Genomic DNA, 11,599 nt, shown 5'->3' with positions numbered 1-11,599 from the left:
CATCTCGCGTTTTTCTACACAAAAAAAATTAAACGGGTAGCTGCAGGTCAAAGAAATGGGCGTGCCGAAAGGTGAATTGCTACAACAGAAACTAAGCCCTGACCCACACCCTAAAGCCCAAAGCATACTTAAGTCGTCTGCGTTTAGTGATGGTCCGCGCATTGTCCGTGACGTTAATTTCGTCATCAGGAGGGTCTTGTGCATAATTGAGCACTTGAAAACAAAGTCCACTAGACACTAAAAAATTTAAAAACATAAAAGATTGCATATATATATATAATTTGACAGTTCTAATTTTAACTTTAGTGTTGCAATTAAGAACAGCATGTTGTGTGTGAGACGCAAAAGACGCAAACACTGCGGTCAAAGACGTCCATCTAACAGATGTTTACATAGAAAAACAATGTGCAGTGGAATGCAAAGACACGGTCAAACACTCCCATTTAGTGCGCTTGTATAGAAAAACAATGGAAAAACGGCACAGTGAAATACCAAAACGTATTCTGTGTGAACGGCCCCTTACAAAATAAGCTCTGGTCAATCTCTGACATTTTAATAGTTGTTAATTACTTTATTATTTATTAAAATTACATGTCATTGTGTAAATAATTAACAGGATAGAAATAAGTGCAGAGCTGAATGGGTGGGGCTTGATCTTGTCCAGCTCCGCCTCTGTGGATCAAAGGGGTGGAGCTTACCTCAGGTTTGGGGATAGAGTTGGCAGCCTCTGGAAGTAATAGCTAAAGTTTTTTAAAGGGATAGTTCACCCAAAAATGAAAATTCTGTCATCATTTACTCACCCTCAAGTTGTTCCAAACCTGTATGAGTTTCTTTGTTCTGCTGAACACAAAGGAAGATATTTGGAAGAATGTTTGTAATCAACAGATCTCGGTCCCCATTGACTACCATAGTAGGAAAAAATATATACTATGGTAGTCAATGGGGACCGAGATCTGTTTGGTTACAAACATTCTTCCAATATCTTCCTTTGTGTTCAGCAGAACAAAGAAACTCATACAGGTTTGGAACAACTTGAGGGTGAGTAAACAATGATAGAATTTTCATTTTTGGGTGAACTATCCCTTTAAGGTTAACCACTAAATATAGGTGTTAATTTATTCTTTGTATTTTTGTCCAACAGGATGGACTGTTTTAGTTTGACACATCAGCTAATACCACAAGTAATCACATGTCTGTGCTGTTTTTCCTCATATTAGTGTCACTTCCTGGAGGATGATTGAATTACGTTAGGACATATGATAAGGGCAAAATGTATAATGTACATGTATAATGAATGAATCAAAGTGATAGCATTCACTGTAAGGCACTTCGTGTGGACAACATGTGTTGATGTGGAACAGAACAGAGAAATGATCGGTAAAGAAATGATACTTTGGAATTGTTTGGCTAATTGTTAATTTTTAGCTAATTGTTTTACTTTGTTGTTTTTTAACATGACAAAACGACCTTGTGGTCACTGGTCGGATCTTTATCCCAACTCACTGAGTCACACAGATAACAAGTTTCAGGTTGTAGATATTCAGTTCATTGGTAAAGAAGGCAGGGAAGTTTAGCAGCATCTGAGCTGTCTTTGTGTGTCTGTGTGCACATGCTGTCATTGTAATGGCCTCATGTCAATGCTTTGTGTCCAGCTGCAGCAGGGTGTGTGTGTTTGTGTGTGTCAGAGGGGCGGATCCGTGGCCGATCGCGGCCACCATCTGCCCGCCACTGACACCTTTGTTCCGTGTTGGGATCCCGGCCCTGACCTCACCCTCAGTCAATTCATCTGGCCATTTCCTGCCCATGTGTTCTTCAAGCCAAGGTCTGAGCTGCCATTAGAGGATTTCACCCTGTAATCACAATTACAATGCTAAATTAGAATATAACACGCATACATGCATGCAACACATTTATATTAGATCAACATGCACCAATGCTGCATTTTTCTAAATTTCATAGTCGTTTGTTAAGTATTCATTACTTCAATGAGCTCATTGTTTCTGCCTTAAATTATTACATTGTTTAAATTAATAAATTTTTAGCCAACTGATTTTGTATAAGTACATTTCTGAAATACATAACTTAGACAGTTACCTCTGATAATAGATCACTCTAAAGTGTAATGTGGACTGCATTTTCTGTAAAGCTGCTTTGAAACGATGTGTATTGTTAAAAGCGCTATACAAATGTGAATTGAATGTGAATATTTATAAAAGTATGTTTATTTTTAACACTTCTTAAAGTGAATATAATATATAAGTATCTCTTTTTTAGAACAGAATATATATATATATATGTATATGTATATATATATATATGTGTGTGTGTGTGTGTGTGTGTTATTATTATTATTATTATTTTAAAACACGTCAGTAACAAACCAAAACAATATACGTGATGAAAATGTAGGTTACCACACAATAGCTCCGGCTGCGCTTTGATCAGAAGAAAAGATTAAATCAGAACTTAATGCTCATGAATATTCAGTGACCTCCTCTCCGTCATTGGCCACGCCCAGTCTGCGCTGGGTCTCTTTAAAGCGAACGGAAGTGCGAGTTCCAGCCCGACAGATTATAGGTGTTGTTCGGAGCGGTGGCTGTTACATGGGTTTTTCGACGTCAAGGTGTAAAGGTCTTTAAGAAAACCATCATATGCCGTTACTGTACCCTCGACTGTAAGCAGAGCTTGTTATTGGTGAATGTTAGTATGAATGGTAAGGTTGGGAATGGAGCAGCGGGCGGTGTGCTGGCCTGTATTGAGGGTCTGCCGCCTCTGCCCAAGAGCCTGAGCGGACTCCTCAACTCCAGCGGCGGCTCGTGGAGGGACATGGAGAGGATGTATGTGAAGAAGACCATGATTCAGGACGACCTGAGTCGAGGAAGGAATAACACGGACAGTCTGCTGGCGAGTAAACCAGCTAACCTGGATGCCGCCCTGGCTTTGCTTAGGAAAGAGATGGTAAGTGTGTACGGAATAGTAAGCAACAGCTGTTCTCCTCTGACTGCAGGCGTTCATTTAACTTGTCAGTGCTTGTGAGCTTACGAGACTCGAGACAGCTTGTTTTGGACATCAAAGGAGAGAATCGAACATTTTATGGAACGCCATTGGTGTCAAAAGTTCGTTAACGAACTTGATGTTCATTTTGAAATATTTGAACGCGCCTGTGATTTTTCGTTTCGAATGTTCGGAACTAGTCTGTGACTGATGGCAAAAAAAAAAAAAAACCGTTTTCTTCTAATGTTTTGAATTTGACCGTGATCCTCAAAAAATGTTTGACTTCCAAGATTCGAACACTCCGTTATTTCACACCATGTTCGATTCGAATCATGGCTGGATCGTACATTCAGAACTTGCTTGTGATGCCCAAAATTGATCGATATAAATGTTTTTTAATAAATGCCCCCAAAAATGTTAGTGTGTATATATATATATATATATATATATCGTTAGCCTCATAGCATAATTGCCTAAGTCATATTTCAATGTTTTTGGTAAACAAGAAAAAACACATTTTTTAGAAATCACATTGTTATTTTTTATTGATATTATAACAGTACATTCAACCAGATGTGTGAACAAGTATGCAAAAAGAAAAAGATCCATCATCAATTTCCTAACCAATAAAAGTGACTTAGGCAGAATATGCCATGACTTAGGCATTTTTTCTCTTACATAAAAATTGCAAACATAACATAACAAAAGTTGTTTTACTCTCCTAAATATAACCAAGATGTGTAACTTGTGAACCCTAACCAAGTTGTTTCTTATTAATGTCTAACCTTAACCACTGTTTTCCTTTTCCACCCTTAATCGAAGTTCCACTTAGGTGCTGTGCAAACATAACATAACCAAAGTTTTTTTATTCTCCTAAATAAAACCAAAATGTGTAACTTGTCAACCCTAACCAAGTTGTTTCTTAATGTTTAACCTTAACCACTGTTTTCCTTTCCCACCAAGTTCCACTCAGGTGTTGTGCACACGCATTTTCACACTGTCTATTGATGAGGGAGGTTGTCATAGTACTGGTGGGCCACTCTTGGTAGTACTGGTTTCATTGTTTTTTTTCAAATGCACGTTATAAGTGACTCAAACTCACAGTGCTTTCAGACGGAGCAGCGTTTACAGAGCCGTACATCAATGACAAACTGCGCATAAAAAAATAATCGCAGCCTTTGCGATTTTAAAATTTAAGTGCGATTACATGGAAATTGCGATTAATCGTGCAGCCCTACAGTAAATCATGTTAAATTCATAGGTTCACTGCAAAAAAAATCTAAATCTTACCAAATACTTCTTATGTCCAGTCAAAATGTCTAATTTATATTAAAAAAACTATTTTACTTTTTTATTTTTACTTTTATTTGCACTTAAAAGAAAAAGAAAATGCTTGAAAAATTACTTCACTTGCCTAAAATTGCTTAAATGTCTTTTTATGGTGATGTTTCTTAACTGTAAAGATTTGTTCTGACCAGAAATGAGGTAATATTTTGCTAGTGTTGGCTAGCTACTTCATCATATCTTGTAGCAAAAAAAATTCAAGTTTAAATACACAGTTTAATAATCCCTTTATAATCCCTTTGATTGACTGTAATTACATTTAGTGTCTAGAAAATTGAAGAAATATGAACTCTTACCAGATGAAAACGAATCAAACAGAAGATCTAATACATCACTTCTGGACATCTGTCTTCCCATGTTTTCTGCCATTTTGTTTGTATCAAAACTGCCTAAGTCAAAGAGATGACTTAGGCAGATAGTGTTTTTGGATTCTAATAAGTGTTGTGATTGGCTAAGGATATAGGCAGAAAGACAGGATGATGCAGCATTGGTAGGACAGTAAAGTTAGGCAGATATCACAATTTGGCCAAAAAATGACTTAGGCAATTATGCTATGAGGCTAACGATATATATATATATATATATATATAATTAGTTGAACGGAACATTTGTGTTTGACACAGAAACATAGGCTGTGAATCGCAGGATGTTCAAAACATTCAAATCATTATATATACATACACATACACACATATTGAATGTTTTGAACATCCTGTGAATCCCAGCTATGTTTTTAAATGTTTCTGTGTTGAACACAAATGTTCGGTTCTTAACTTGCATATGCCCAAAAAGCTTTGCTTCAAATGTTTTGACCATCTCCCTGATATTTTTAATTTATTTGAATGTTTCGAACTCGATCCGTATGTTCCGATTGCGCCTGTGATGAACAAATAACTTTGGTTCGTATGTTTTTAACTTCCCTCTAATGCCCAAAATGTCAGATTCGAATGTTCGGAACTAGTCTGCATGCCCCAAAAATGTTTGCATGCCCCAAAAAAATACAGTAATGTTAAAAACGTTTGATTTGAATGTTTTGAACACTTTTGTGATATCCAACAATGTTCGATAATAACATATCAATATCAATATGTTCGATAATAACATGTTTATTAATGTACATTAATAACTTTCCTTGATGCCTAAAAATGTTCAGTTGGAATTAAAATGCGCCTTTGATGAACAAAAATGTTCGGTTCCCATGTTCTGAACTTCTCTGTGCTGACTAGAACCATTACAATGTCAGAACAAAGGTAACATAAGATTTGGAATGCAAGCTCAAAATATACATTATATGACTCTGCTAAATACCACAGGTAGATTTCAAAGTAAATGTTTGTTCTAGTATGCAATTTGTTGTCCCTTTGATCTCTGCAAGTACTCATTCCAGTGTGTGTTTGCGCAGGTGGGTTTGCGGCAGCAGGACATGTCCCTGCTCTGTCAGCTCTGGTCCCTTCACGAGTCCATCCAGGAGTACAAAGGCAGCTGCCAGGACCTCTCCGCTGTGTCCAGTGCCGATGGCCCGTACGGGATGGAGAACGGCTATTTCGATGAAGATGAGGAATATTACACTGAATCCGGTCTGACGCCAACCGAAACGCCAGATGGAAATGACACATCTCCTAAAAACGGGACATCCAAGGACAGCTGGATACATGACTCGTTCCATATCACAATATAAAACGCTTGACTTTTTTTCTTTTTTTTTTTGATGAAAACAAGCTGTGCCATAATTTAGTTTGCTGGCATTTAGTTTCACAGCAGACTCTTTCTATAGGAAATATAAATTAGGATTATTATTTATTGTATAATATACAACATAGTATTTGTTTTTGTTTTCTCCTGATTTAATTAACTTTGGAAATTTTATACGATAATTTTTATAAGGGGAGAAGCATATCATTTCATAATGATGTTTACAGTAAATCATGTTTGAGCTTCTGTTGGTGGTTTTATAGCTGTCGGTTTGGCGCTTCACCCCTCCGGATTTATAAAAGTCTTATTTCTCGCTGAGCAGTCGCTCGCTGGGTGCTTACAGGAAACAGGGGTTTGTTTTTATTTAAAATATGAATTCTGAATAATATACTGGAAGTGCTACCTATTCTTCGCTGAAATGTAATCCAGGATATAACCAGCACTAAGAGCTTGTGACAGCATCACCAAAACAAAACTCAAATCTTCCAGGTTACTATTGTATTGCGTTACAAACATATTAACTCATTATGAACATATTTATATACTGTATAAGTAAATCGATAACCAGCTCCATAACATTTCCATAGCGTTTCCTTCCCAATTTATGTAAACCTATGCTAGATCATGTATTGTAGCTGTTTTATTTATTTCCTTATGATTGCTGCTTGGATTCAGTCTTCCATTGCACTTTCAGTGCATATCATTGGAGAATTATCGTGTCTCCTTTTGCATAAATGTCATGTGACGTACATGAGGTCACCTGTATTCAAAATGTGTAATAAACTGTTTTAGCAAGTGCATATGGCCATCAATCCACCAAACGTTATGCATATTGTGAATGGTCTCACAGCATGCCATAATGTAAGCATTTTCTTGATGTGTGGGTGAATCGAATGCCTGGAATTCAAAAAGTGCATCATTATGGATCATCTAATTCTGACTGAAAATCTTCAGAGATGTTTCATCTACAAGAATATTAATATCAGCAGAGAGAGAATCTGTTCTACCTCTTGTGTGTTTGAGCTCTGAAATGTTTTGTTTTTTTTCTCGCACCAGCAGACACAATCAAGCCGCTTTATAATTCCCAGCATTTCTGATTAAACTTTAACACTCTTCCATTTTATAATCTGCTTATTTGGCTCAAGTCTGAGAGGGAGAAAAACAAAACAAGGATCTTGTTATGCAACCACAAGGCTTTAGGTGCTTTGACCAAAAGCAGCACTGAACTTCACACGTCGTGCCTTGACGCACCTCGGCTTTGAATCCAGGTGTTTTTTTTTGCCATTGCTGGCCCTTCTGTTATCGTATAATTTCATATCTGCATCCAGCATCTTCATTTCAGTCCCTCTCATTAACAGCGGAGCGTTCCACCCTAAAAACGTCTCCCCATTATCTTCTACCCCGCGGTGATTTATTACTGTGATCTTGCTCGGAAATTCCCGCTCGGTTTTTGTATTTGCATAGAAGTCGGTAAAAGTAATTGTTGGCCCCTTTGATCTCTGTGGTTGGCATTGAAATGATTTCTGCAGTTGTTTTGTATACAAAGATGCTACATTATTCTGTTAGATGGCTTTTGTGTGTTTGGCTTTGATGTTTTTGGTCAGTCCATGTTCTCGAATGTGTTTTTCAAAGTTGTCAGATGTGTTTGAATTAATAATTGATACAGGAATTATACATTTTGTATGTTTTATTGTGTGTGTTAGCTATATAAAATACATATAATGTATTGTCCTTCTGTTTTTGTTGCTACTTTTCTGTCACTTTAGAATTTTATATATATATATATATATATATATATATACCTCAATAAACGTTTCAGACTGCTTAATTCAGTTGTCTGGTTATCTTATTTAATTTGCATCTTAATGCAATTTTGTATACAAATATCGTAACTTCTGGGAGCCTGTTTAATAATGGATCAGGATGTTAAAAACTGTGGCTGATTTGCTCTAGTTTCATCCATCACACTGGAAATGGATAGTCAGATTCAGTGCATTGCATTGTTGGATAGAGTATTTTACTACTTTGAAAAAAGTAATACTTTGAGTCATTCATCTCGATTTATTTATCATATGGAGAAAATGTGCATATTGTGCTTATACTTTAGTATATTATGTTTACTGTGCAGCACAGTATGCAAATGTTCTGTATGCATATAATATCAGGTTGACCTACATATGCATAAATGAACATTAGCTTACTGTGTGGATTATCATCTCCTATAATGCAATGCACTCCATACAACCTTCTATATTCTTTTTTTTATTTGATTTACCTGCCAAATGTTAAGGCATTTATACACAGATCTGGATAAAAATGCAAAATTACCATTTTATTTCCAAGATTATAACTTGATTCCACTTTCTGAATTAAACATGCAGCATAATGAAGTCATACATGTAGAATATTACTGTTTGAAATACTGTGGAATAATGCAGGTTTCCCATGGTAACACTTTATACTAGGTGTCTTTAACTACTATATACTTAAAAAAAATGATTATTAGGTACAATGTACTTATTGTGTTGATGACTTTGGCTTCTATTGTGGTGTGATACGGGTAAGGTATAGGTAGGTTTAAGGAGTAAGGGAATTTATAATATAAATATTCCTCATTTAAATAATTCCTGGCCAAGATTTTATTTTAATTTATTTTTTATAAAGCTGGCTGAAAGAAGAAAGTTATACCTAGGCGTGAGGCTGAGTAAATTATGAGCTAATTTGAATTTTTGGGTGAAATAACCCTTTAAGGGGCATTATTTCCGACACATGCTATGTGCGGTTGACCAGTCACAACAGACCGGGGCCGGCTGACCAATCAGAGCTGCTTGTGCTTTTTGGAAGGCAGGTTTTAAAGCGTTCAGACAGAGGACAAAAGCAGGTGCTGCAACAATGTAAATTATAAGGAAATTGAGATTTTTGAACATTAAATGATGTAAACCTATTCTAGTAGACCCCAAAAACTAAATTATGAACCTGTAAATGAGCATAATAGGACCTCTTTAAAATGAAGATGCTATGCTACATAAACATATAGGCTATTTGTTGTAGCTATAGTAAGTTATTATAGTTATATTATATTGGCATATTACTAACATTACTAACTGAGTTATTGCCATGATCTGGCAGAAACAAACTGACAACGATATTAAAAGTCACAAAATCATGCCATATATTGAGGAGATGAATAAATTGTGTGTCTGAGTGATTATATTATGATATTCCACTGCTCACAGGTCTAACTGTACTTTCTTGAACTTGATATCTCAGTACATTTAATAGATATTGTGTCAAAACTTATACAATTACAGTTCTTTAGCAATAGGGAGGCTAGATGTTGGTCTTTATTGTTTCCATGTGAGGGTGTTTTATTGCTGTGCGCTAAATCTCTAAATGGAAATCCACACCTGAGTTTGGGCCTAAGCACCTGTTCAGGAGATTGAGTCGGATTACTGTAATCTTTATTGAATGCGTCCGCGTCACGTTGACCAGGGATTTTCCTGCTCAAAAAGCAACAAGGGAAAGATATGCAGCAGAGAATGTGGTAAAGAAGCCATACGTCTGTTATTAGCTTGAAAAAAATTATGTAGACCTTTTGGAACTATTGGAAATTTATCTAAAGAAATCAAGGATTTAAAGTGATAGTTCACTCAAAAATGAAAATTCTGTCATTAATTACTAACCCTCATGTCGTTCCAAACACATAAGACTTTCACATATCTTTGAAACACAAATGAAGACATTTTTTAATGAAACCTGAGAGATTGTTGTCCTTCCGTTGAAAGTCCATTCCACAAAAACTTTCAAGCATCATAAAGTTCATAAAGACATTGTAAAAGTAATCCATATGAATTAAGCAGTTTAATCAGTCTTCTAGATAATCGGTTTATATGATAAACAGATTTAATTTAGGCTTTTATTCATATGTAAATATTGATCTACGCACACACATAGAGCTCATTAAATATGGTAAACAGAAGCTCAATGTGCTTTCAAGAATGAACCTCATTGGTTTGTAATGACTGACTGTTAATTTTTGGGTGAACTATCCCTAATATTTTGACGTCCAACATGGGCTCAACCAATGGTGTGAGTTTGAGGCGGGGTCTATCCGCTTGGTTGACCAATGGAATATAAGGGGAGTGTTTGAAAAACAGTTTGAAAACAATGATTATTACTGTTGCAGTTTAGTGACATTAATGGTGCAGTATTACATACTTTATGTGAAATAAGTGTACACTTATAATCCATGTTGTTTGGTTTGGTTTTTGTTGTCAAATATTTCTGACATTTGAATTCTATAAGTTCAATAACTGTCTGACAAGCATGTACAAACTCATAACTATGTGGTAACCATAGTGAAGATGGAAAATTTGCTCTCGATGACCTCATTTAGTTTCACAATAAATTCCTTTATACAAAACATCTTAAACATGACATCATTTGAACATCTTAAACAAAACATCATTTCAATTCTAAAGGCCCGCTCACAATGTGAGCCTCTCGCATTGTTCAATAACTGTCTGACAAGCATTTCCATACTCTTTGTCATTGTTCATAGCAAGTTTAAATTTTGTTTTAAGTGAATCATATCCTTGTGCACAGAAGGTTATCACATTACAGGAACCACAATCAACTGAGTTATTTAAATGATTTACAACTCGTATCAAAATCTCTGCTATTTTGTACCTCTTATTTTTTATTGCTAGAAAATACCGGCCCAGTACTGTTTAGTAGTTGTCCTCTTAATATACAGTATAATATAAATACATTACATTATAATAAATGTAAAATTTCTTGAAAACTATTCAAATAAATAAAATAATTTAATAATTTAATAGTGAGGCTGACTCTTTTACATCATTTCATGTGTATTCTAGCATGACTGGAACGCTGTATTGACCAATCATCATCCAGTAAAGGAACTATGCATTAAAAAATGCAGCCATATTTTAAGTTTTCTTGTACTCACTACTGAAAATGATGTTGAATTTTTAAATGTACCCAGATAGCATCTGAAAAACACAACACAAGTATTCAAAGAATGACTGAAAGTAATTGACTTGAATTTAGAGTGGAGCCCAACCTTGCATTCTCTTCTTATTGGATAACTTCATTTCAGGATTAATTTAGCATGCCATCTGACTCCTAAACAATACTGACCCGTGAAGCGGACACACAGAGATCCTTCAGACCTGCACACTGTGACTGTACAGTAGTACAACAAGATACCAGAGTATGATCGTTCAGCAAAGATATAAAAAAAACCCTGTTCTGACTTGTGGACATTCAACACTGACCTGTGTTTAGTCATAACAATCTACAGGTGTAAAAATATGCAGTTTGATCTGTCTGTCTGTCTATCTATCTGTCTATATGTCTGTTTGCCTGTCTGTCTGTCTATCTATCAAATTCATTGTAATTATATTTTTAAATTCCACTGCATCATGTGTAATAAATATTATAATATATATTCAGTTTATATATTATTTTTTAACGTACCCTATAATACCCACAATCCCCCTCAGCACTGCCTCAGAAACACTAAACCGTTACAAAACATTAAGCA

At 35.6% G+C, this 11,599-nt stretch overlaps 1 protein-coding gene across 1 annotated transcript; it reads left to right on the top strand.

Moving 5' to 3' along the window:
- The first annotated feature begins 2,565 nt into the window (after positions 1-2,565).
- Positions 2,566-7,167, top strand: fam89a (family with sequence similarity 89 member A). Its single transcript, XM_084433104.1, has 2 exons — positions 2,566-2,958; positions 5,741-7,167. Exons 1-2 carry the CDS (start codon positions 2,707-2,709, stop codon positions 6,014-6,016), a joined length of 528 nt encoding a protein of 175 aa, XP_084289230.1. The 5' UTR covers positions 2,566-2,706; the 3' UTR covers positions 6,017-7,167.
- Positions 7,168-11,599: the final 4,432 nt, after the last annotated feature.

The sequence above is a fragment of the Rutilus rutilus genome, assembly GCF_951802725.1.
Source record: "Rutilus rutilus genome assembly, chromosome: 15".
Taxonomy (NCBI): Eukaryota; Metazoa; Chordata; class Actinopteri; order Cypriniformes; family Leuciscidae; genus Rutilus; species Rutilus rutilus.
This window is presented reverse-complemented; position numbering and strand designations above follow the sequence as displayed.

Coding starts and splice junctions, on each gene's coding strand:
- fam89a (XM_084433104.1), top strand. CDS start 2,707: ATGAATGGTAAGGTTGGGAATGGAGCAGCGGGCGGTGTGCTGGCCTGT. Junction 2,959..5,740: donor CTTTGCTTAGGAAAGAGATG/GTAAGTGTGTAC, acceptor GTGTTTGCGCAG/GTGGGTTTGCGGCAGCAGGA.